The sequence below is a fragment of the Daphnia pulicaria genome, chromosome 8 (genome assembly GCF_021234035.1).
Source record: "Daphnia pulicaria isolate SC F1-1A chromosome 8, SC_F0-13Bv2, whole genome shotgun sequence".
NCBI classification, from domain to species: domain Eukaryota; kingdom Metazoa; phylum Arthropoda; class Branchiopoda; order Diplostraca; family Daphniidae; genus Daphnia; species Daphnia pulicaria.
The window spans coordinates 6,855,418-6,881,223 of NC_060920.1; the positions used below are offsets into that span (position 1 = coordinate 6,855,418).

General features: G+C 40.8%; 3 protein-coding genes and 2 long non-coding RNA genes across 8 annotated transcripts; 3 read left to right on the forward strand and 2 right to left on the reverse strand.

Moving 5' to 3' along the window:
* The first annotated feature begins 182 nt into the window (after positions 1–182).
* Positions 183–2,663, forward strand: LOC124311831 (NEDD8-activating enzyme E1 regulatory subunit-like). Its single transcript, XM_046776197.1, has 9 exons — positions 183–324; positions 397–561; positions 626–808; positions 871–1,217; positions 1,280–1,574; positions 1,652–1,857; positions 1,922–2,058; positions 2,133–2,256; positions 2,418–2,663. The coding sequence occupies exons 1-9, from the start codon at positions 254–256 to the stop codon at positions 2,528–2,530; spliced, it is 1,641 nt and encodes a 546-aa protein (XP_046632153.1). The 5' UTR covers positions 183–253; the 3' UTR covers positions 2,531–2,663.
* Positions 2,664–2,756: 93 nt separating this feature from the next.
* Positions 2,757–14,199, forward strand: LOC124311825 (sodium- and chloride-dependent transporter XTRP3-like). 2 transcript variants are annotated; one of them, XM_046776187.1, is made up of 14 exons: positions 2,757–3,375; positions 5,151–5,550; positions 8,191–8,508; positions 8,609–8,621; positions 8,694–8,917; positions 8,985–9,210; positions 9,280–9,357; positions 9,429–9,481; positions 9,872–10,073; positions 10,141–10,328; positions 10,444–10,645; positions 10,977–11,136; positions 11,197–11,460; positions 11,532–14,199. In XM_046776187.1, the coding sequence occupies exons 2-14, from the start codon at positions 5,332–5,334 to the stop codon at positions 11,731–11,733; spliced, it is 2,349 nt and encodes a 782-aa protein (XP_046632143.1). In that variant the 5' UTR covers positions 2,757–3,375; positions 5,151–5,331; the 3' UTR covers positions 11,734–14,199. The 2 variants fall into 2 exon arrangements, with proteins under 2 accessions (XP_046632143.1, XP_046632144.1); XM_046776188.1 differs by having other exon boundaries at positions 5,151–5,541; positions 8,188–8,508.
* An 87-nt stretch (positions 14,200–14,286) lies between these two features.
* On the reverse strand, positions 14,287–15,637 carry LOC124311837 (beta-1,3-galactosyltransferase 5-like). The gene has a single exon (XM_046776211.1). The coding sequence runs from the start codon at positions 15,532–15,534 to the stop codon at positions 14,362–14,364; it is 1,173 nt and encodes a 390-aa protein (XP_046632167.1). The 5' UTR covers positions 15,535–15,637; the 3' UTR covers positions 14,287–14,361.
* A 2,191-nt stretch (positions 15,638–17,828) lies between these two features.
* On the forward strand, positions 17,829–19,241 carry LOC124312699. 2 transcript variants are annotated; one of them, XR_006910621.1, is made up of 4 exons: positions 17,829–18,324; positions 18,407–18,635; positions 18,701–18,815; positions 18,887–19,241. It is a non-coding gene; the product is annotated as an uncharacterized LOC124312699 (long non-coding RNA). The 2 variants fall into 2 exon arrangements; XR_006910620.1 differs by having other exon boundaries at positions 17,832–18,324; positions 18,407–18,619.
* Positions 19,242–20,400: 1,159 nt separating this feature from the next.
* LOC124312712 lies at positions 20,401–21,965 on the reverse strand. Of its 2 annotated transcripts, none has more exons than XR_006910628.1 (4): positions 21,469–21,965; positions 21,158–21,386; positions 20,970–21,092; positions 20,401–20,905 (listed from the first exon to the last, which is right to left on the reverse strand). It is a non-coding gene; the product is annotated as an uncharacterized LOC124312712 (long non-coding RNA). The 2 variants fall into 2 exon arrangements; XR_006910627.1 differs by having other exon boundaries at positions 21,174–21,386; positions 21,469–21,962.
* Between the last annotated feature and the right edge of the window lie 3,841 nt (positions 21,966–25,806).

Here is a 25,806-nt window from a genome sequence, read left to right on the forward strand (position 1 = left end):
GAACTCGATCGATACTCTTCAATTGATTAGACCTTTCGGGGGGCTTTACTCTTCTTTTCTTCCACATTTTGAAAGCTTCAGATTTTCCCTCTACTTCATGTTCTATCGATTGTCCAAAAGATGGCGTTACTTTACGGTCGCTGTGTAGTGAAGCTAGATGAATGATAGATGGCGTAGCAGTAGCATCAACAAATCTAAAAAGTTTCTTTCGTTTGAGTGAACGAAAAGCCACTCTCGGAAGTTGTACAAAAGCATGGCATCTCCTTCACCAAAATCACCGGGTCAGCTCTCGGATAAAAGCAAAAAATATGATCGCCAGTTGAGGTAAAATACATTATTTAAATTTTATGAAAACAAAATTTTTTCCTGATTTTTTTTTTTACAAAATTTTCATAGGCTTTGGGGAGATCATGGGCAGGCTGCATTGGAGAGTGCCAGTGTCTGTCTTATTAACGCAACTGCAACGGGAACAGAAATTTTGAAGTCTCTAGTCTTGCCTGGAATCGGTTCTTTCACTATTGTCGACGGTGCGTTGGTTTCTGGGGAGGATGCTGGGAATAAGTAAAAAATTGAATTACAGATATCTCATGTCTGTTGGCACTAATGTCTTTTTTGTTTCACCCAGTTTCTTCCTTGATCACAACAGAATCGGGAAGCCTCGGGCACATGTGGCAACCCAGTTGCTGATGGAACTAAATGCAGATGTGAAAGGGGACTACATAGAAGAAACATGTGATCAACTTTTGTCAAATAATCCAGATTTTTTTTGTACATTCTCAGTTGTCATAGCCACTGGCCTTACTGAAAAGTAAGTGAATCATGTAATCAGGTTTATGACAAAGCTAAAAGTTTCTTTCTCATGTTTTACAGGTCATTGCATTCTCTGTCAACCAATTTGTGGCAGAACAATGTCCCCCTGGTAGTTTGTGTATCCTATGGATTTATTGGATCTATCCGGCTTCAAGTCAGTGAACATTGCATCATCGAATCACATCCAGATAACTTGCTGGAGGACCTCCGGCTTGATAAACCATTTGATGGATTGAAAGAGTTCATGGAGACCATCAAGCTAGCTGAAATGGATCACAAGCAGTTCAGTCATACACCATATTTAATGCTGTTGTACAAAGCCTTAGAAATATGGAAGGAAAAGCACAATAGTAATATGCCATCCAATTACAAAGAAAAACAAATCCTCAAGGATATCATAAGCAAAGGTTTGATGACTTTTTTGTTTTGTTTCTAAATTGTTCAATTGTTAAATACTAGTCCAATACAGAATTAGGATGCGGTATCGTCAAAGAAGAGGACTCTAACACTGGCGGCGAGGAAAACGTCGCCGAGGCCATTAAAGCGGTTAACACAGCTCTAAATAAGACCCAAATTCCATCCAGTGTACAAAAGATCCTGAATGACGACCAGTGCATTCATCTAAAAGAGAAAAACCCCTTCTGGATTGTGGCACGTGGAGTTAAAGAATTTGTGGAAAAGGAAGGAAACGGAGCACTACCCCTGCATGGCTCTCTCCCCGACATGACTTCCGATTCTCAACGCTACATCGCTCTCCAGAATGTGTAAGTAGTCAGTTTACAATCAAGATGGAAAATAACTGCTCATGACGTTGGCACTTGGCACTTTACAATGCCCATAGATATCGTGAGCAAGCAGCTAAAGATGCCGAACACGTGTGGCGCCACGTACAACTCATACTGAAGGAGCGAGGCTGGTCTAGTGAATCGGTGATGGAAAATGACGTCAAGTTGTTTTGTAAGCATTCGTCTGAACTACGAATGATACGAGGCACTTCACTGGCGGCCGAATTGGATGGCAAGCAACTCCCGGGAGATGTCGACATCAGTAAGTGATATATCGGATTCCCTTCCTGAATTAAAGAAAAAACTACTTGTTGTCTAACTTCCAGATCAGCAGTTGGAAGAACCAGATAGCCCCTGGCTGCACTACCTTCTTTTAAGAGCTGTTAATAAATTCCACACGGAAAATGGATCACATCCCGGTTACTATGACGACAATGTTGAGACCGATATAGCTAAATTGAAGGTAAAGAAACATGTGATGGACTCGATGACAATAGACAATATTGATCCTAATTTGAAAATCTGTCGCAATGACAGGGTTGCTTCTCTCGTCTTCTTAACGATCTTGGTTGCCAAGGCGGTAGTCTTTCAAAGGATGACAATCTTCACGAGATGTGTCGCTACGGTGCAGCCGAGTTGCACGCCGTTGCAGCATTTATTGGTGAGCAATCCTCCATTCCAATTTCTGTCCATGCGAACAATCGCATTATTTGATGCCCCAGGGGTTTCATGTTTCTGTGACGATAAAAATGTGCTTCACTCGTGTTTTGATTTGGTTTGTTGCATCATTTGCTTTAATAATTTGTTCCTCCGTAAATACAGGTGGATGTGCCGCCCAAGAAGTTATCAAACTCATCACCAAGCAGTACGTCCCGTTGGATAACACTTTTATTTTCAACTCGGTTACGACTACCACGGCAACGCTGCGCTTATAAATATCCAAAAACAGAAAAACCCTTTCCTTCCTCCCACAGAAAAACCGAAATAAAGAAACAAGAAAAGAAAATGTACGATTTTTTCGCTCTCCTCTACAAATTATCAATAAATGGATGTATGATTCTTCAATAACCGAACTTCAATAACCGCCTTTTGCTATTCGTTAGAGAAAAAAGCCCTGTGGTAACGTTGGGGAGGATCGTTAGAGACAGCCGGCCATCCATCCTTCTTCCATCCATCCATCGCCGCCGGGTGGTGCGATGCAATCCTTTTAAGTCAGTCGACGAGCGGAAGACAAGAGAATCCATATTCTGCAATCCTTTCGACCTGATAAACGAGCGGCCGATTCAGTCATTAAGAGATCGAAAAGAGAAAAAAGAAGGGTCGTCGTCGAGAAGAAGAAGAAGGAGAAAAAAGAATAAAACGAAGACGCGTGTAGATCAACCCCTGCGTGGGATCCTGTGCGCTGGCGCAAGCGCCGAGCCAACAGTTGGGAGCATCCAACAAACACGCACGTACATACACACCACAGATGAGAACGGCACGAACGGAGTATTACTCAGGTCACTTTGAGCCATTGCCCGGTTATTTAGTGAGCGCTGCCAAAAGAGAAAGAACCAGATCGAGTTGACGACATTCATCCGTGCGGATCGAGCATTAGGTTCACGCTCGACAGCCGAAGAGATCAACTGGTGACGACGTCTAACACATTCAATTCAATTGCTGATTCTTGGAGTGTTTTCAGTGAGCTGCTGAGCCCCATATCAAGATTCGCAACGGACCACTGCGTTGGTTTTCATCTTTTACCGTTGTCTTTTCCTGCCAGACGAAAAACAGTTGCGTGGTAAGTTGTCCAGATTTAAGGTTCCATCCTAATTAATTTAGTGAAGAGTCGAAATAATTATAGAATGTGATGGATTGGTATCATGTTCTGTATGAACTGGATCAACAGATGTAGGCTATTATTTTTCAAACCTACTCTAGCTTCCTCTTCCGACATTAGGGCCTTTCTAATTGAAAACAAGTCGGTTTGGCTTTACTTTGCTCGAAAACATGCGTGGGAGTCTTAAAGAGGATTAGGAAATAAGATTCCAACGTTGGTTGACAAGTCAGTTTCCGGCATTCTTGGTTCGTTAAGAATTCTGCCCGTTGATGAGGCCAATTGTGGAACCGACTGAATAGAGGCAAATTGAAAGGCTTGAACGAAACGAGTTAAATTGATTCGAGCAAAGATCCTTGCAAAACAGTCCACAACCTACACATTTAGCAATTGCGCAATTGCTGGCTCTTAAGTATGCGGATCCGGAGGAGGGGGAAGATTTCACTTTGAATAAGCGTGCCCTGTTGTTAAAAACTGTTAGTTAATGTGGACGAGATGTTTTTGAAAATTTTAAGACGGTAGTTTATTACCTCTTCAAACTGGAATCGGTCAATGGCTTGCAATCCATCCGCTTTCGCATTCATCCAACCAGTGTTTTGCTACTATGGCGACTAAACCTAATTTCTCTTTGATATCTGAGCATTCAAAAACAAGTCAACCAAATAACGTAGGCCAATTAAGCTGAAAGATTTGCCATTCAATAGTATACTACCCCTTGGTTGTTTTCGTTGTTTTTAAATCATATTCAAACAGTAGGGAGTATTTTTAAACTTGCGAGTTCTTTTTTTCTTATCGATCTGGGAATGATTTTGAAAGGGAAGTAAAAGAAAACACAAAGCAAATGTGTATGACCTAGATAAACTGTATTTGCCGTAACTGCTCTGTTTGCGTTCATTTGTTATTCACAACATTTGAGTTGGGTCCCGCTACCGTTCCAGGGACTAAAATGGCCAGTAATATAGTAATTAGACGAGAGAAGTGATTGGACTACCGTGTCTCAAAACAACAAGAGTTTATAAAGCTCCTTTTTTTGTTACATTTGTTGTTTCCCCTATACACAGCCGAGGGAATCGACCAAAAACTTGTTTACTCTTGAAATCTCCCGTAACTGAATGATATTCAAATGAAATGCGTGCCGTGATTTGAAAAAGACGCTCATCTTGTCCTCTATTTTCTGGTATAGAGCCCCTTTATTGTAAAGCAAATACGCCTTTACGCAGGATGGATCCCCCTCTCTTTTTAACAATGAAGAGCTATCAAACCGTTGAGAGGCATCATCATCGTCGTCATGCGGATTCACATACAGAATCGTTTGGGACACAAGTATATTGGGAGCAGCGGCTGGAGACAACTACTCTTCACTTGTTCCTTCGCTATCAGCGACAGCCAGCGCTTGGTAAACACAAGTGGTGTTGAAAATAAAAAGGAAAAGGCAGCTGTCAAAAGCTTTGCGGAGAACGCCACCGCACTGAGGATTTTTTCCTGAGTGTGTGACAGCCATACCGTCACTTTTTCGTTTTTCTATTCCATTCTGTGGCCATTCTTATTTTTGGATTGTGGGCGGTTTAAACAGGAATCGATAACGTATATAAATAGGAAAATAGGCAGCGTACCATACGACTCTTTCTTGTCAAGTTTCGCTAGATAATCTAAAAACAGTTTTTTTCTGACTATAACTGCATCGGATTGTTCTTTTTCTTCTTCTATCTTTTACATTTTTTTTCTTTTATTATTTTTAGGAAATCGGATGAAACGTATTGAACCACTTGGGGAGAATGTCCATCGATTCAGGGAAGTGAATCGGAAACAAACATCGTCAACGACATCCCGATTCAATTTAGAATTATAAAAAAGATCGGTTTACAAAAGCACCAAAGAGGAAAACAAGTGTGGCAATCAAATTCATCGGTGCTGTGAACCATGGCTAACGTAGCCCAACTCATCCGTCGACAGAGTAGCCGTGAGCTGCTCCGAGTGCCCCTCGATCGCCTAGAACTCCGTGAATTGCAGCACCGATTGTTGCCAACTCCTAGCGATCAAGCGAATACTGGTCCGGCACTCTACGGAACGACTAACGCCGCCTTCGTGGAAGACGGCGGCGCCCCTTCATCGTCGTCACCATCCATCATCCAGCAGCAGGTAAAAAAAATGTATTTTTCTTATTCAGACACACTCTTTTATCAATGCCTGGCAAATGGAGAGGAGTCGAATCGATTGTGGTGTTGAATTTGATACACGAGAACTCTTTGCAGACAATTCAACGTCTCGAGAAGATTAGGAAAGTGATTTCCCATCTGTAAAGTGTTTGTCTATTTAGCTACCCGGTGGCGGAAACGGGCGCTCCCGCTCAGCATATTACTTTCCGCAAAGAGTTGCGACGGAACCTTTTCGTCGGGAGGATTCCGGTAGAACGGGTAGGGGGAGCACACATGTCGCTTGGGTTTGTTGACCCGACCCTCGATTGATTGCGCAGGAACGAGATAGGGAGGGAGCGAAGAATAGGACGGAGATTGTGGGGATGTTCCGATTTTGTTGGGCGAGCGTCTTTTCTTTTTTTTTTCTGTTTTTCAATAACATGAGCTGCTCCTTGACTCTACTTTTTCAATCTCGTTTCATTATATAATGTAATATATTACTATACGGGACCGTACTTTATTGACATGCTTATTAATGGCCCTTTTTTTATTCGAAGGAATTTTATATGATAGAATGACGTCACCGATTCTTTTAGATCCCTTTTTTGTTGTCCTTGGCGAAATCTATCGTTTCTTTTTGTCCTAAATTTAATTTCTTCAAATTGCTCAACAATGGAAAAAGGAACGTGGCTGCTCTCATTGTCGTGTTGCTGTCTGGTTTACTAGTTTATGTCAATGAAGGGAGTTGGCCAATTAAGTGTAGTTCAATGAAGCGAGCCGCCACGTTTGGCCTCTGTGTCTCATCTTGCGATTATCATTGAGGTCCAGTTGTTACCAGTCGATTATTGCAACTATGGCAACAGGGAGCAAAATAACAACATGACGTCTGCTACTTTGACAAGCATATCCATAGTAAACGATTGATTTATGATAAAAAATGTATAGCTAAGTTCCCAAGCGTCAACGACCGATGGTTGTCCAAGAAACAGAACGTTTTATTTTTGGTGTTATGGTCGAATATTGATTAACGTCAAATGTGACAGAGTTTTTTGCTTGGACTGAGTAAACTGGGATAAAAACAAAAGTGTTGGCGATCCTGAAAGAAAAAGACGCAAACGAACCGCAAACTAAAGTCACATGAGAGACAAATGGCTCGCCGGTCGTTGTACCACGTCCTTATCAGTCGAGCTACAAGACCATAGACAGCGCTCGGGAAAAGTACTGATCCCGCACCAATTCCATCTGTCGCTGCAGTTGTTTGGGTTCGAGCCAAGCGGAACAACACAGTCGCTGTTGTCGCGTACAACGACTGTAACTTGGTTGTTGCTTTTCGTACTCAAAAGAGAGAGAGAGCGGAACTTTTGGGTTTTATATTGACTTTAAATTTGAAGATGATGGAAAAAATGTCACTAACACGACTGGTCCCAAATTTTATTCAACGGCCGATAAAACAGGTTTCATCATGGTGGTTGTGGTGGGTTTGAAAGAAATAAACGGATGCAGTGGATGATAATATAACAAACTAGTCGACAGGGCAAAATCGATCAAATCTTTCCATTCCGCTTGACGCAACCGTGGGGTAGGGATTGATTTTGAATTCGCCTTGCAGCCATCCATCGTCAGTATTAATGTCGTCGATCAATCACACATGGAAGAAGATGATGACAATAAAGACAACATTGCCCGCTTACTTTTTATAAGATTTCAAGACCATTTTAAGCCCAGCTTTATTTCGGTTTCGCCTTGATTATCTTTTTTAGCCATTCCTTTTTCTGGCGTTTTTTCACAGCAAAAGTTTTATTGATTCCCCCAATTCGAGAATAGTTTACGTTCAAATTCAACTGTAAAAAAAAGCCCTTTCGCTGTTTCATGATTAGACATATTGTCAAAAAAAAAATGGGTTGCACCCTTACTTGAAAGTTGTATTCTCCTCATTAGTATCTCCAGTTTATGCACAGTCGTCCTGCTCAGCCAAGTCTTGTTCTTTAGCTTTTTATTCTTCCCCTTTTCTCTGTTTCATTTGTTACGTCTTGCGTTGAAAAGAGAGATGGAGGGTAGCGGGTAGCTTTTCTTTCTTGTACCGAAAGATTAATAGTTGAATACCCGTAGGAGCACTTTCAGACTCTGTTGAACAACTTTCAGGTCTTTAGGGATGAGAAGCCAATTTTTTATAAAAAGACGACCGAGTACACACATTTAGGGAGCAAAAACAACTGGCTATTTTACTGCAGAAGGAAATGCTCATTTACTTCTTCTAGTTTAAATAATAGGAGAATGAATTGGCATGGGGGAATAACGACTGTGGTGCTTGGAATCCAGTATAAAGATAAAAGTATTGCAGATCTTTAATATCGGATAGACACGATTCATTCATAGCTCTTTTATGTACATCATAAAAAACATCTGCTTGGCAAGATCTTGCGCTTGAGCTTTCCGACCGCGTACTTCATACAAAAACGGTACCAATGACTATTGTTATCATTTTGCTTTTATTTGGTCACGTAAAAACCCAATAACCGAATCGGTTGCCAAGTGTTGTTCTGACGTCAAGGAATGTGTTTGATGTGCATGCCAGTCTTTTATGGTTCATAAGACATTGAATAATTGACAAGCATATATTCGATATATTCATCGATCACGACAGCATTTAAACTTGGGGTCGAGCGGTGCATCTAATACTGCGTCATCAACCGCCCGCAATCGTTTGACAAGTCTGGATCGGATCGACGAGAAGGAAGAACACATCAACGGTGTCACCGGAGGAACTACCGGTATAATTACGGATGATAATAAAGGGGTGGACGTAGAAGGTGCAGCAATTGTTGGTCAGACGCCATCTGGAGCCGATCCTTCTTCCGGCGACGAGCGTGAGAATTGGGACAGCAAACTCTCGTTTCTTCTAGCCACTATTGGCTATGCTGTCGGTCTTGGCAATGTCTGGAGGTTCCCTTATTTGGCCCAGGTAAAGTGATCATGTCGTACTAATTAAAACTATTTAACTAAAACGTCTTATTTAACTAATCGACTAACATTTGCATATCTATATTACTAACTGACAACAGAAAAATGGTGGAGGTAAGCGCAAATTTTCATTCCTTGTTTTCTATAGAGTCGATTGGTTTAAAACTCGAATTCTTTTACGTCCAGGTGCTTTCCTCATACCTTATGCCATCATGCTGGCCGTGGAAGGACTGCCGATCGTATTTCTAGAGCTAGCTATCGGCCAGCGTCTTCGCAAAGGAGCCATCGGAGTCTGGGCTCAGATTTCTCCTTACCTGGGTGGCATTGGCATAGCATCCACCGTCGTCTCTTTCAACGTGGCCCTTTACTACAACACAATTATCGCTTGGTGTCTCTACTACCTCTTCCAGGTACCTTTCTCATTCCAATTTTCAAGTAGTCCAATTGACTTATTGCCCGGAACGAAAACGAAAACAGAGTTTCCAGTACCCGTTGCCGTGGTCCGAATGCCCCAAAGAATATTTTGAGAACGGATCGTACGCCATCAACATGGAATGCAAACAGAGCAGCCCGACGCAGTACTTTTGGTACAGGGAGACTCTAGACATATCGCCTGATATCAACACACCACAGAGTTTCAACTGGAAAATTACCCTGTGCCTGTTTATCGCCTGGCTAATGGCTTACCTATGCATGGCCAAAGGTATACCAGTGTCATAATATTCTATTATAGTATTTTACAGAAATAATGCATCCGATTCTTGTGCAACAGGGATTGCCTCTTCCGGAAAAGTCGTTTACATTACGGCCACATTCCCCTACATTGTTTTGATCATCTTTTTCGTTCGAGGTACGTACACCAATTTTCCATCAACTCGTTCTTATGTTCAAAGCTGTTAACAATGCCCACGTTATAAATAGGAATGACGCTGCACGGAATGGCCGACGGATTGGCTCACTTATTCACTCCAAAGGTAATAGACGTCGTTACTAATAACAGAGTGTACTACGGGTAGTTGATTGTCGTCTTGTGAAAAGAACGTGTGCCATACTGTACCGCTGAATAGAAGGAAACAGCCCAGCCTGGCTACTTAGAGCGTATAGAACCCGACCAGACCCTCTTCTCGTATTGATTACAGTCATAGGGATCAAGTATTTATAGACCACACATACACACAGAGGCTAGGAATTCCTTGGAATTCAATCACGGGTTTCCTTCGTGTTGATTCTGCTTTCGCCGTTATCAGATGATGAATCGTCCTCGTGCCCGTTGTGCTGTAGCTACTTGAGATGCTCGTTTTGATCGATTCCGGCTGTGTCAGAGTGCTGATTACATATTTGATTAATTCAACTCATTAACGCAGTGGGAAAAGTTAGCCGATCCCGTCGTCTGGCTTGAAGCTGGGACGCAGATTTTCTTTTCTCTCGGCCTGGCGTTTGGCGGATTGATCGCATTCTCGTCGTACAATCCAGTCAGTAACCATTGCTACCGCGACGCCATCCTCGTTTCCCTCACCAACTTTTTCACTTCCATGTTTGCGGCAGTCGTCATCTTTTCCGTGATTGGTAATTTAACTCCGTGTGTTATTTAATTAAGTTGCCAACGATTTCATTCTGTGTGTGTTGACGACAGGATTCAAAGCGAGAATGACGTACGAGAACTGTTTAGAGACTCGAAATCAAACCCTGGGCCGGCTCTTCGATACCACCGTCATCGGAGTAAGCGATTTGGCCGGCGACACCATGGGGTCGGACGGGCGACATCTCAGCGCCGTACTGCAAGAACTACCCGTCTGCGATCTCCAGCAAGAGCTTGACAATGTATGCAATAATCAACCATATAGAAACTCAAGTTCATTCAGTTCACTGTGTTCAGTTTTGGCTTTTGCTCATTTGCCACTCATTTGGTGCTTTGTTTGTTTGACGATGAATTCAGACGGCATCGGGTACCGGCTTGGCTTTCATCATTTGCACAGAGGCTGTCAATCAATTTCCATTGGCCCCTCTATGGTCCGTCCTGTTTTTCTTGATGCTGCTCACCCTGGGTATCGATTCCCAATTCGGCACACTCGAGGGCGTCATCACGTCCATTGTGGACCTCAAGATTTTCCCACGTGTGCGTAAGGAGATACTCACAGGTCGGTGCCCACTCGGTGGTTATTTAAAACTTGGTGCAAAAGCTTACCGTTGGGAATCCATTTCTTTTTCTCCCCTGTAAAATATCGATTGCCATTTAACTTCCCGTGCGTCGCTGTGTATGCGCGTGATAAGCGCCCAAGTGGCCGTCCGAAACTTTCTATCCCACCTCAAACTTTGCTACTTAAGCTAATAATAATTCACGCCCGACGTCATATCATTACAAACGTGAATCCATCACGTCGATGGTTCACAACTGAATGAACTCGTGTTGCCCATTTGTGTTTAATCGATAATCGATTGTGGGTTTCTTAATTTTTGATTTCTCGACAGCTACCTTGTGCGGTTTCTGTTGCGTCCTCTCCATCATTTTCACCCACGGCGCCGGCAATTACATATTCACGCTGTTCGACGATTTCAGCGGAAATGTCCCTTTGCTCATTATCGCATTCTTCGAGTGTATTGCCGTCTCCTATTTCTACGGTCTTGATCGGTAAGTCGGCGTTTCATTCAATTTATAATCATTGCTGACGCTACACTTGCCACACGTCAGATTTGCTAACGACATCGAACTGATGACCGGCTCCCGCCCCGGTATTTACTGGATGATTTGCTGGAAATATCTCTCTCCTTTGACCATGTTGATCATCGTCATTGCAAGTTTTGCCAAAATCATTGTCGAAGGCAGCGGATATCTGGCGTGGGTGGCCGAGGCAGGAACCACTCGTCACTTGGATTGGCCGCCGTGGGCTCAGGTGCTCATTGCTGTCCTCGTTTTGGTATCTGCCCTTTGGATTCCGGGCATTGCCATCGCCAGGTAAAGCAAATAATATTATTGATTCATTTTGTTAGAATTGCCAAATATGATCGATTTTTTGTACGTGATAGAATGTTTGGATGTCAACCACTAGCTGATGAACCGCCGGCCTGGTTTCCGGCCGACGAGCTACGTGAATTCCGCAAATTGACGGACGTTCACCATCAACCATCGACCATGGAGAAATTGCTGTTTTGCATCCACGACGACGGCACCGAAGGCTTGTGTTTTCCGACGTCATCGTCCGCGCAGTCGAAAGCTAACAGCCCGTGACAAAAATCCAATGAATGTAAATCACTTCCGTTCCATCATCTCCGGTCGTTTTTTTTTCTTTCTTTTTAACATTTCCCCCCCAATCTTAACCCCATGTCTCTTTGTCTGCTTCCTCTTCTAAAAATGAGCTCCTCGAATTCAGGCTGCTGAAAACGAAATCGAATGGCTGTCTTCAATTCTTTCTTGTAAACAAAAAAATCGATGCCCCATTGTTTTTCAGCGGCCGGAATCCGGTCCTACGTTATATTATCGCGTGTGCGCAAGCAAGTGAAGCGTTAAGTCATTTATAGCTGACATCGCCATCTGCATTCACACCGTGTACATACAGCACGAAGATCGTGCTGTTGTCATCTAAAGGCAAATAATGAACAAAGGACTAGATTAATGTTCTGGAAAGGCTTTTCCTTCTTCCTTTTTCTCTCCAGCCATTTTCTAGTGGATCGATTCACCAACTTCATTTCTATTACTTTAGTACCTCTTATCTTTTCTTATGATTCATTCGCTCACCGGTGACTGCCCAATGTAACTAACTCGGTTAACTCGGTGCAATTAATTAGACATTGATCGACCGTCGGTCCTTTACCGCTCGCTTAGCAACGTCGTGTCATGTCGAGAGAAAACGCCACGGTCCCGGAGTCGACGTGTCGGCAATTATTTCCTTTCCCCTAAGAACGTTGAAAGAAACGAGAAAGAATGAGCTGTTGCTGTTGCTGTGATGTGTCTCTCTTTCATAATACTCTCCTTCGCTATTATAGGAGGATCTGTCGTTGGCGATCTCTTTTTTTTGTAACTCAGTGTGTGCAGTGTGTGTTCTATCATTTGTTAGCTGGCGATCGACCATTAACATTAAGTTGACGCATCCTAACAACGGTTTAACTTATACTTGGTTGATACTACTAGCTCTTTGTTTTCCATCTTTGTCTTTCCGACTCGTGTTATATTCTACTCTTAAACCAATCATTTCAATTGTCCTATTATCAACATTCAATGCGAAATCGATAATTCCGCACAAAAAGCAGAATCTCATAAATTTTCCTTTTGACCTTGTTGGCGGGTTTCATCCAGCGAAAATCGAAACAAATGAAATACAATTTATGGTAGTGTTAAACAAGTTTAATGCCTTTTGGTTGATGTTGTGGTTTCGCTGATGGTGAATTTGTTGAGGGTTTTTTTACGGGTCTTTGGCTTCTGTGCAAGATGCTCTTTCACTGTATCACTAACTCGCATCTATTTATTATTCCATTTCAGTAGTTCCATCCATGGGATGGAAGTTGACTCTCGGTTGCAGTCTCCATAATACCCTTAATATCCTATCAAATCTAGTACATAGCCTACATGATGGACGATGTCTCTATTCGCTGTAATAAATAGTTGTCTCGTGGTATTCGGGTCGATATTGTAAGCCTCCCTGTGGCGCAAGTTCCCGCACGCTAAATTACGTTTATATCCACTGTGTAGTTACTTCACTGATCGAAATTCCTAACGTATTTCAAAGTTCACTTCTTAATAGTCCCTCTCTTAGTTTGGCCACCACTCTCGTAGTCCATTGCTCATAGACCTTCTGACCGGTCGAATCGCAACTAGGATCAACTGCTGGCGGGAGCAATATAATACCATTGATATAATACCATGAACTTGAATAGTTCTCTTTGCATTGACGTTAACTATTCAATCAAAAGTAAGTGAATGTTATTTAGGCTACCGTTCACCACAAAAGCGCTGGGCCAGTTGTTTATTGTCTTGGAGGTTGGCAAGATCTCCAGGCCGATGCCATTTATTTCTTCACTTCACTCCCGAGGGGAAAACATCTCCACGTATTTTTTTTCTCTGAATGTTTTAACACGTCTAACCTTCTCTTCTATATCTTTTCTTAGCCGTGTGTTTGACCAAATCGCTTGTCAATTTCAATCGCCCTGTACAGCGCTGACACAAGCCGTTCTTCCAGCTGGCGCGATTTTGCTGCCAGAGGAAAGATTCTGTTACCGTTATGCAATGGAAAAGTGGGGAAGACTTTATATAGTGTCAACACTCAACGGTACGAAAAAACAAAGATAAAAAGGATAAAGTAATATTTTAACTTTTTCGTAAAAAGAGAAAGAAACGGTTTCATGGAAATGTACAGTGTAAAATGTTTAAATTTTCTCGAATTGAAAAGACTTGCTGGGTGAGCATACTATATAGGAAAATAAATTATGGTATTTAATGGCAAATAGCAACCTTCCCTATGGCAATAGTTGGGTCTGATAGACATTTCTGGGACAGACGCCGAATAATGTCACGATCTATTTGTCCTGACTTTTATTCGGACGATCAATGGAAAGCCATTCTTTTCTCAGCACACAGCCTATCACGTTCACAAGGTGTTTTTCTTATCTCTTTGTACCATTTCTTGTACATGTTGTAGAACTTTTTGTCTTCCGCTCGGCCGGACTCTGAGTTTGGCTTTAAGAAGATATTGCATCAATCATATCGCTCTATTATCCTCCTCCCGGATTATTTTTGCCCACCAAAATTTGAGCTAGCTATAAAAGATGAAAGGAATTATACAAAAAAGAGGCTATAAAAGCACGTGTATCACAATGTCTGAAGAGAAATCGATCGAGCGTTTTACCCGAAAAATTTGAAAATTCAAAAGAGCGGTATGATTTGGCCGTGGATAATGCGACCATCCATTTTGTTGTATGTTTGGGAAGGAATATTAGTAATAACACAAAAACTGGGTTTGTCTGATGATTCTTCTAAAGTTGTTGTACGGCACGAATCGATCCGGCAGCGTAGCGATGGTCTGTGGAACGCCTCAACCAGTTCGGCGTCGTCTCCGGATGGACCGATGATATAATCGCATGCAACCGTAATTGGATGATTCCGCAGACAGCATTTTAAGTGGTCGACGAAAACGGTGAAACGTGTCCGGATGTCAACGAGATTCACGCCGGATAGGGCTGCCAACATTCCCGTGACGTAAATATCGTCAATCCAGAAAAAGGGGGAAGATTCAGAGTGTCTGACTAGTTGACTAGCAGCTTGGACCGTGGTGACGTAAGCCCATCCGGAGACGAACGGTGGATATTTAGATGGAGCGTAATCGTCTCGACTAACGTACCACTTGCTGGCCTTGTCTCTCACAGGATTCCGTTCGTCACCGGTCAACACTGCTCCCGCGATTTGCAAACCTGTTAATGACTTGCTGCGAACGAGGTCAAGCAACTGAAAAAGATCGACCGCTATGTCGTCATCCATCTTCAAAATCAGCTGAGCTTGTGAGCAATAATGGGCGGAATACTTTAAGCCCATGACGTGCTTATAACTCAGGTTGTGATACGATTCGATGAAATCCCCTTGAACGATATCATTGTAATTTATATGTTCTTCTTCAATGACGTGTTGATCCACTTGGTGGTAACCGGTTTGGGTGGGATTGATTTGTGCCAGCAGGAAAACTCGGGTGATATTGAACGTCCTCAACGCCTCGATCGGTAGAGCTCTACGGAAAGCATTACGTAGTGCGACGTGACCCGGGTGTGACGTAACTATCACCAACAGGTCAATCTGGCGAGTACCGCACGCATCCGAATTGAGCAAAAATTCAAAATTTTTCAAGTTCACCAAAGTCCAATTGGACGGATAAAATTGATGGGAACTGGCTGGTCTAGGTCTTCTCGGCCACTGCTGATTCTTGGTGGCGTACAGGAAAAATAAAGCGACGCAAACGAAACAACAACACAAAGTTAAAATGCGTCGAAAAAGTTGGTGATGACTCGAAATCATCTCTTTAAAAAACTTATCTGCATCATCGCCCATCAACGATGGTGCGGAACACAGCAGGTAAAATCTAAAAGAATTGAAAATGACTCAAGTGTGATGACCACTGATGACCGACTGACGCGAAATGCGAGGGGAATCGAGTTGAAATAAGGGAGGTGGGGCTGACATGTTCCATTCGTCTGAGTAAGGAAAAAGATAGAAAAGGAAGTAAGATTCGAGGTGCATAACCATTTAAGGGCATCTACAAATATGGCCATGTTTGAGGCGCTTTACGTTCGTCTAACGGATGGAATGCATTAAGGCAGCCTATCCTCCACTCTCTCTTCTGGTTTCCTCACGTCCCGATGTTTGCATTTTTGATTCTCGTTTGTGAAGCTTCGGCCGAGTGCCAATAATTGTACGGAAGTGGTCTAACTATAGTGGCATCACGTGTTGGGTTAGATGCAAAATGATCATTGAACTAATTACGACGAGATAATTAAATAGAACAATTTATTAATAATCTTTATGTTTTTAGCATAATAAGTCTGGCATACGTCTTCCATCTCGTAGCTATTGGGATGATGCATTGAGATTTCCCAGCCCATTACTCCTAGAAATAAAAGCAGTAAGTTTCAAACAAACAGGTCTCCAAGGCATTCGAGTAAATCCTGGTTCTGTTCCTTTCCCACTTTAGGCTGACAGCATAATGGAGCGATAGAAAACACTGGAAGAAAATGTCATGGAAGAAGAAAAGGAAGAGAGCCTGGGACAGATGGAAGAGGAGAGAAGTCAACAGCAGTTTTTTTTAGAAGAAGATGAGGGAAAGAAAACAAAAAAAGGCTGAAAAGAAAAAGAGGAAAAGGATAAAGAAACGAGAGTTAAAGTGAAGGGAAAAAGATTCCGGTAAGAATCAAAGTAAAACTTTATTTTTTATTTTTTAAATAAAGTAATCAATGTTTATTTATAGATAATGGGAACGATTTTAACGACGACCTGTATGATGACGACGAGTACGATGATTTTGACGTCATGACCAGATGGCCAGGATATTAGAGTCAGCAAGTGTCAAAAAGCTGTTTCCGATGCAAAATTCTATGTTTCGTTGTAGAGATGAGTTTGTTTGCAGCCTAGCTGCAAACATTTCATCATGAATAAAATTTGAAGTTTTCACCTGTAATTCAGATCCAATTTGCGATGTTGACTGGAAAATAAATACAAATATTTTCGTGTCTTACGCTTATTATGGATTCATCTTCATTCATCGAGTAGGGCATGACCATCCACTGCGAACTTTTTCCGATCATCCCATAAGCCTATGTTATGTAATTTTTCACTATTATTTTAAATTTTAAAATGCGATTCAATTAAGCGTTGGGTAAAATCAGTCATCTGGAATCCTGCTTCAAATGTATTAGCAACTTGTTCTGTGGATTCATCGCTTCAAGTAAACTCACACATACACAGAAACATTATTTAATGTTGGTTCTTACAAAGTTAGTTCTCTATTATTCAGGTTTGGAAAGATGCATTAAGAATTAGCTCTGAACCAAAGGAATTGAATGGTCATTATCGATCGGTGAACGCGATTTCATGGCATCCTGCTGTTTTCTCTGGACCAGGTGTTTCTTCAATTAGGAGGGATAGCTGCGTAGCAAATACCTGGTGTTGTAGTCACAAGCGTGAGATCTGAACTGAGCTGAGCGGGGGAGCGAGGGAGATTTGGACGAATGAGAGGGAGGACGTACGAAAAAAAAGGGGACCCACGTTTCCTCTTCTCCCCCATTCGTCCCATTCTCCCTCTTCTCCCCGTTCTCGCGCTAAAAAAGTGCAAAGCCATGCTGCGTTGCCAGATAAAACGGCAAAAGAAAACAGATCCCGAAGAGCCCTATACCTGAAAGATTTATCCCCACCTTTCCCTGAGCTAGTTTCCTTTCTTTTTAATTTCGCCCTCTTTCTCCTTAATTCTTCACGAAAATTATAAGAATTGAATTCGGCAAATTCGCTGTCATCCGAGCCGGTCGCCATTTTTGGAAACTTTAAAGTTTGCCCTTTTGGCCGATGAGGGCTCTAGTTTGCAAGGGGAAATGAATAGGGAAAAACAGGCAAAGCGTTGTACCCTTCAACAGGTTTCTGCGTCAAAGTCGGTGAAAGTGAAAGGGTCCACCGCGTTGCCTGATTCCAAGTTGGAAAAACCGTTGCCGCAGCCCGAGTGAAATTTTCGAAGCCGAAGCCCAGATCTCCCCCTCAGCCTGGTCTCGGGGGGTGTACGGAGAAGGTTTTATTACGGGTTCGAAATAAAACCTTCTCCGTACCACCCCAGTTTTTGAAATTCTCCGTACCACCCATGTTAAGACCCTAGTGCACAACGAGGCTTGACAAGCCTCCGCACATCGATTGCAATAAAATTAACGATTTAATCCTCACAAATAGTGGTTTAAATCGTTTTAATACAACATTTCGTTTCCTTTTTAATTATATTAAACCTTTTTATCATTCTATCTAATTAAAAGTGCGATGTATTTACTATCGATTCCTAAGAATCGATAGTAAATAAGTTGTTTGGGTGCAGACAACAGATCTTGTTTGTTTACGTTTTTTTAAACGATGAGTCGATGACGTCTTTAGACGAAAGAGCAGTGCAGAAGCTCTGCAGGCATTAGTTATGCCTGAAATTTTCGAGGGAATCACATAATGAAGCTCAACGGAAGAAGCAACGCATAATCGGTCAACGAGTAAGAATAAGCCAGGGGAAATCTAGTGCTAGGCTTGTGGGTCAACCTGAGCTGGCCTCAGGAGCGAGAGTTATCAAGAAAGGCTCAAAAGAAGTAACCTAATATGGTCCATGTAAGAAGTGTTGCTTTTGTTCAACTATATTTATGTTTTAAACAAGCTGTATTTAACTTGGTGTTTTCTTACATGTTTATAGACCTTGGAACGGAAGACCCAAATTCCCAACAAGTCAGATGGTGGAAATCCTGGCAATCAGACTAAGCGATTAAATAGTCTTCATGGCAAGCATGAGCAGGTGTCATTGAATAATCATGCCATCCTTTGGTCTTCGATTTGTGTGAAAACCCCAAACACTGTTCGTGCAGTGTCAAATGGTGTAAGTTTTATGATGAAGGTGCTGAAATCTCAGGTAGCTAAATTCACTGGTAATCCAGAGACGTAATGTTAAGTTTATAAAATGTTTCTTTCAACCAAAATTATATTTGTATAGATACCCAAAGAAGGCGCGTATTGACAAGATAATTTTGATCGTCTTAATGAGAAGGACCGTGTTATCGTGACGCAACCAGATTTAGATGTATATTCCCGTGACACACTTGTTTCAGGTAAAGCAAAGGCTACTTTGCTCACCGTATTACGTATTTTATTTATATCTTGTCTCTCTTTCCATTTACAGTTCCTTTAATCGAAAACTATATGGTCATTGATGCATGGATGATAAGTCTACGATATAAGTAAGAAAATGTTGAAAACCAGAACAAGATGGCCATGTTTGATTGCTTCTCCGCCCGCCTAATCTCCGTTCGCACAAGGTGACGATTTCACGGATGACTTTAAGGAAAAGGAAGAAGATCTATTGGACGGATGGGGTCGAGCATAGAGGAGTTTGAAGACGAAGGAGACTTCGGACAAGCAACTGAAGATTGCGATTCGGACGCCTTAGCCTGTCAGCCATCAACAAATTACTATTATTTTCTTTTGCAAGTCTGTAATGCATGAACCAATTTATTCCATACAAATACTAAACTGAACTCTCCAGTGTTTTTACTTCTAGTTGTTCGAAGGAAGGTTTTGGAGTGCCGGTAAAGGCCGACTCGTCGGATGCCTACTGGGGCAGTCTATTTTCGTTCCTTTATTGTTTTGAGTCTAATTCTGGGTTAATCAAATGTGGCAAACCGATAAAATCATTTATCAATATGTGAACTACATCTCGCCTGAAATTTAATTAATTCCCGTCAGGGAAATCTACCGAAAATGAGGCTCAAAGATGATTTTCGTGGAATTTTAACCGCCAAGAAGCTGGTTTTTATTTTATTTGAGGGGTAAATAGCTAATCAAAAATAGTTTTAATTATTGAAAAAGATAGACAATATAAAGGACAACAACATACTGAAAATTGAGCAACTTTCCTTGGCTTATAAGATACGAATAGGGGTAAAAACGCCAGCCGCAGAGCGCGCGCGGAAGTAAAAATTCTTTGGCCGTCGATTACACATACGTGTGTACATATTATGCTGATTATGAAAGCATATTTCGATTCAGCATAAAAAGTTGAGTATAGGGTGTAATTTTCATTCATTTTGGCGGTAGCCTGCGGGAATTAATTTTTTGCGATCAAACTTTTTTCCGAAAAAAGTCCGCCCTGTTAACGTATGCGAGTTGCTGCGCTTTTTCCCTTAAAAAAAACAAGTCGTAAACTAATAACTCCCGCAGGCTACCGCCAAAATGAATGAAAATTACAACCTATGCTTAACTTTTTACGCTGAATCGGAATATGTCGTCAGAATCAGCCTAATATGTACACAAGCATGCGTAATCGACGGCCAAAGAATTTTTTCTTCCGCGCTCTCTTAATTTTTTTGTTTTTACCCCTATACGTATCTTATAAGCAAAAGAAAGTTGGTAAATTTTAAGTATGTTGTTGTCCTTCTTATACTCTATCTTTTTCACTTATTAAAACTATTTTTGATTAGCTATTTATCCCTAAATTTAAATAAAAACTAGCTTCTTGGCGGCTAAAATTCCAAGAAAATCATCTTTAAGCCTCATTTTCGGCAGACTTCCCTAACGGGAATTTATTAATATTCAGGCGAGATGTAGTTATCATATAGATACTAAGATAGATGCTTTTATCGGTTTGCCAGCATTTATTGACCCAGAATTAGAAACAAAACCATGAGGGAACGAAAATATACTCCCCCAGAAGACATCCGACGAGTCGGTCATTATTAACGGCACTCCAAAACCTTCCTTCGAGCAACTTGAAGTAAGAACACTAGAGAGTTCAGTTTAACATTTGTATGGAATAAATTGGTTCATGCATTAGCCTACAGACTTGCAAAAGAAAATAATAATAATTTGTTGATGGCTAAGGCGTCCGAATCGCAATCTTCAGTGGCTTCAGTGGTTTATCCGATATCTCCTTCGTCTTCAAACTTCTCTTCGCCCGACCCCAATCCGTCCAATAGATCTTCTTCCTTTTCCGTAAACTCATCCGTGAAATCGTCACCTTGTGCGAACGGAGATTTTGCGAACGGAGATTCAGCGGGCGGAGAAGCAATCAAACATGGCCATCTTGTTCTGGTTTTGAACAATTTCTTACTTATATCGTAGACTCCATGTGTATATCCATCTCCATCCATCCATCATCATAGAATCCATGCATCAATGACAAAATAGTTTTCAAACAAAGGAACTGTAAATGAAAAGAGAGACAAGATATAAATAAAATACGTAATGGTGAGCAAAGTAGCCTTTACCTGAACCAACAAGTGTGACACGGGAATACATATCTAAATCTGGTTGCGTCACGTCGTCACAATCACACCTTTCTCATTAAGACGATCAAAATTATCTTGTCAATACGCGCCTTCTTTGGGTATCTATACAAATATAATTTTGGTTGAAAGAAACATTTTATAAACTTAACATTACGTCTCTGGATTACCAGTGAATTTAGCTACCTGAGATTTCAGCACCTTCATCATAAAACTTACACCATTTGACACTGCACGAACAGTGTTTGGGGTTTTCACACAAATCGAAGACCAAAGGATGGCATGATTATTCAATGACACCTGCTCATGCTTGCCATGAAGACTATTTAATCGCTTAGTCTGATTGCCAGGATTTCCACCATCTGACTTGTTGGGAATTTGGGTCTTCCGTTCCAAGGTCTATAAACATGTAAGAAAACACCAAGTTAAATACAGCTTGTTTAAAACATAAATATAGTTGAACAAAAGCAACACTTCTTACATGGACCATATTAGGTTACTTCTTTTGAGCCTTTCTTGATAACTCTCGCTCCTGAGGCCAGCTCAGGTTGACCCACAAGCCTAGCACTAGATTTCCCCTGGCTTATTCTTACTCGTTGACCGATTATGCGTTGCTTCTTCCGTTGAGCTTCATTATGTGATTCCCTCGAAAATTTCAGGCATAACTAATGCCTGCAGAGCTTCTGCACTGCTCTTTCGTCTAAAGACGTCATCGACTCATCGTTTAAAAAAACGTAAACAAACAAGATCTGTTGTCTGCACCCAAACAACTTATTTACTATCGATTCTTAGGAATCGATAGTAAATACATCGCACTTTTAATTAGATAGAATGATAAAAAGGTTTAATATAATTAAAAAGGAAACGAAATGTTGTATTAAAACGATTTAAACCACTATTTGTGAGGATTAAATCGTTAATTTTATTGCAATCGATGTGCGGAGGCTTGTCAAGCCTCGTTGTGCACTAGGGTCTTAACATGGGTGGTACGGAGAATTTCAAAAACTGGGGTGGTACGGAGAAGGTTTTATTTCGAACCCGTAATAAAACCTTCTCCGTACACCCCCCGAGACCAGGCTGAGGGGGAGATCTGGGCTTCGGCTTCGAAAATTTCACTCGGGCTGCGGCAACGGTTTTTCCAACTTGGAATCAGGCAACGCGGTGGACCCTTTCACTTTCACCGACTTTGACGCAGAAACCTGTTGAAGGGTACAACGCTTTGCCTGTTTTTCCCTATTCATTTCCCCTTGCAAACTAGAGCCCTCATCGGCCAAAAGGGCAAACTTTAAAGTTTCCAAAAATGGCGACCGGCTCGGATGACAGCGAATTTGCCGAATTCAATTCTTATAATTTTCGTGAAGAATTAAGGAGAAAGAGGGCGAAATTAAAAAGAAAGGAAACTAGCTCAGGGAAAGGTGGGGATAAATCTTTCAGGTATAGGGCTCTTCGGGATCTGTTTTCTTTTGCCGTTTTATCTGGCAACGCAGCATGGCTTTGCACTTTTTTAGCGCGAGAACGGGGAGAAGAGGGAGAATGGGACGAATGGGGGAGAAGAGGAAACGTGGGTCCCCTTTTTTTCGTACGTCCTCCCTCTCATTCGTCCAAATCTCCCTCTTCTCCCCGTTCTCGCGCTAAAAAAGTGCAAAGCCATGCTGCGTTGCCAGATAAAACGGCAAAAGAAAACAGATCCCGAAGAGCCCTATAGGGGGGATACTGGGGCTATGTGGGACACGGGGCTAAAATTTACAGGGCAATTTTAACATGTACAATTTGTTTTTAAATTATAGAATAAATACAGCGTATTTTAAATTATGTTTTATTTATCATATAAATTTTTTTCCTGAATTTATGAATAATTTGGCAAGTTTTATGGGAAAAACAAAAATAGGAATCGAAAAAATTTTTGACGTTTAGTTTTAAGTTGGTATTTTTATTTTATAAAAAATAGGTTTCTAAGTATTGGATAATTCAGTTTATTTGATATGACGCGCCGTTTGGCTCACTACCCCAGGCTCTATTGGAAATAAATAATATAAAATATTGGAATAGCTCCACACAAATCATCACTCATTCGCTTGGTGACATATTTGTAACTAATAACTAAAAAATCATAAATAAAATTGCTCATCAATTTGAGAGAATGCAGTGGGCAGCCAACTTGGGGGAGTTTGTCGACGCACAGGGTAAAAAGAATATCACAAAATGAATCACACCGAACAATGTCTCCAACAGAGAAAAAGTCTGAAACGTAAAACTCCACTCGTTTCAACAATTCAAAAAGCTTGGGGGAGGAGAAATGCAGTTTGACTTTTGGTCTTTGTTAGAAAAATGTGCCGTGAAATCGTGTGGTAAGTCATCCAGTTGGATCCAGGCTGAAAACTACTGTCAACCACACATCTAAAAACGACACGTTGCTCTACTTTTAGATATCTAGTGGCAAAACTAACCAAATCTATAGCCAACGGCAATAATAGCATCTCAACACTGTTTGCCCCCAAATTTTGCCTCCTCTATTCCTCCTTCATTGTGGACGTAAATGAAACTGAGAATTTCACAGACATTCTTGACATTTTCCAAACGAATGTTTTAGAAACACAAGGTAATGCTATTGAACTTATTGCATATTATTGGTGCATTGTTCTAATTGATAATTTCTATCAAGCTCTGAATAAACTGCATGTTGAAGTTGAATGTGCTGATGCTGATCGTGACCTGAATGATCTCTTACGACAACTTACACAAGAATCTAATCTAACTTGATATTCTAAAACCTCCGACAAATGTAAGAGTAAAGAAAGCATTTCGAAAACACGTGCTACCCATTTGGATAAAGAATGAGATTATTTGAGATCTGTAACAACTGATCAGACTTGCTGTGATCGATCGATTGAATCGATCTCGATCCTTGTGTAATTAAATTTTCATCAAATTTGCCTTTCATGCGATAGAGCGTCCATTTCTATACTGGAATAGTATGAAACATATCATTTGCTCAAAGTTCACTCCATATATAAGTATTAAATAATAAAACTTATATTTGATAGACTGCCCGTCTATCTCCATTTTTTTCAAATTACTAACAAAACAATTCGGTGTCCCAACTACTTGCTGCCAGTTGTTGTCATCTTTCTTCAATAATTCAGGCATTTCCTATTACATAATGCGAGAAAGTTACGGGTTTTTGCTATTATAAATGCTATGACAACATTCAAGTTTGAGCTATAGCCTCGATGACATACACACGCGATAGAGAGGTAATCCATCCCCGGAAAAACGGATCTTTTATCTCATTCCTTGTCTAATTTCCTAACGTAAATTGGGTGGCCAAAACGCTTAAACGGATTAAACGCACCTCAACCATTAAACGTTGGCGTTGATGTGATTGCGTATGCGCTTCACGCCATAACTGTGTCAAAGAGGGTTTGACCTTGGACTCTTTAATGGCGATGTGTTCATCTGATGCTGCAATTTTTTTTCTGTGTGACTCTTTCAGATTTTTTTTTATTAACGTTCGTCAAATATTGATCAGTCTAAGAAAGATGATACACGTCTTTTTTTCAGTGCCTGTTCACACCTACAGTATATTCAACTAAGATAAAAAGCTAACGATACAAATATTTGTTATCAATCAATTAATTTTAAGGATAAATTATGAAGCAATGTTTTCAACGGTTGGTTCTTTCTCGGTAAAATTAATGAAATTGGATAGCTATAGCTTTGTTTCGTGTGAAATTTTCTCCTACGTCGTGAGTTGTAATTTTACCGACATTCTGTTTACATTGTATGTAAAGTTCGTATTTTTGCAATGTTTATTACGCTATCTTTAGCTATTGCAGCGTTCCTTCAAATAAAATCAATTTTAAAAATTTAAAACTGGCCACAGCAAGGAACCATGTCATCTGATACCAATTTGAATGTGTTTTGTAGAGGAGATATAAATGTTTTGGTTCTTTTAAAGCCCTATACAAGTATTATTATCATGTTAATTTTGGTCGTAACTGCATGGGTTGCAGTTAGTATTTGGTTGTTGCCACAAAAGACATTTCCCAAGATAGTATTCGATAGTTAGAAATTTTTCTATATCGCCTTTTCTTTGGGCAGCGTTTTATTTACAACACATCGAATCCGATCCAAACACACTGTATATCTTCCAATGGTTTTCCTGTCAGTTTGATAATGTTTGCCCTTTCTTGAGGAATTGAGATTAAAATTTCTTCAGCGAGGTATATCTGTGACAATCAAATCCGATTTTCCTTTTTGTGGTCCACATCTCTAGCTATTTAAAATTTTGGTTATTCTATAGTTTCAATTTGTTCTTATTGTTTGTAAATAGTCATTACAAATTGTTGTTGGGGTTTCAAGTTGGTTGTGTTTTATCACCAAGAATTCTGGTTGCAGGTGATAAAACGTTTCTACTATTTGAAAGAAGCTACTTTACTATGATATTATAATTTTAAAATTAGTAGATTGACACAAATAATGTATTTGATAGCGATGCGATAGGTGCGTCCAATGTAGCACGACTATAGTTAATGTAGCAATGTAGCAATGACCTATTACAGATTAATATTACGAGTTCGTTTTACATACCTGTAAAACAGGAATGTTGCAGTTCTATTTCACAGAAAATGTTTCTGAAATTTGATAGATTTCGGTAAAAGTATGTTTACAGACATGGGAACGATCTGTTTTATCTCTTTAAAACAAAATTCTGGTTTCTAACATAGAAACCTGTTCCAGATCTGTTTTCTCCCTGTTAAATTGAAAACTGGTTTTACTCTGTACCCAGCTTTTTCACAAGTCTGTTTTTACCATGTAA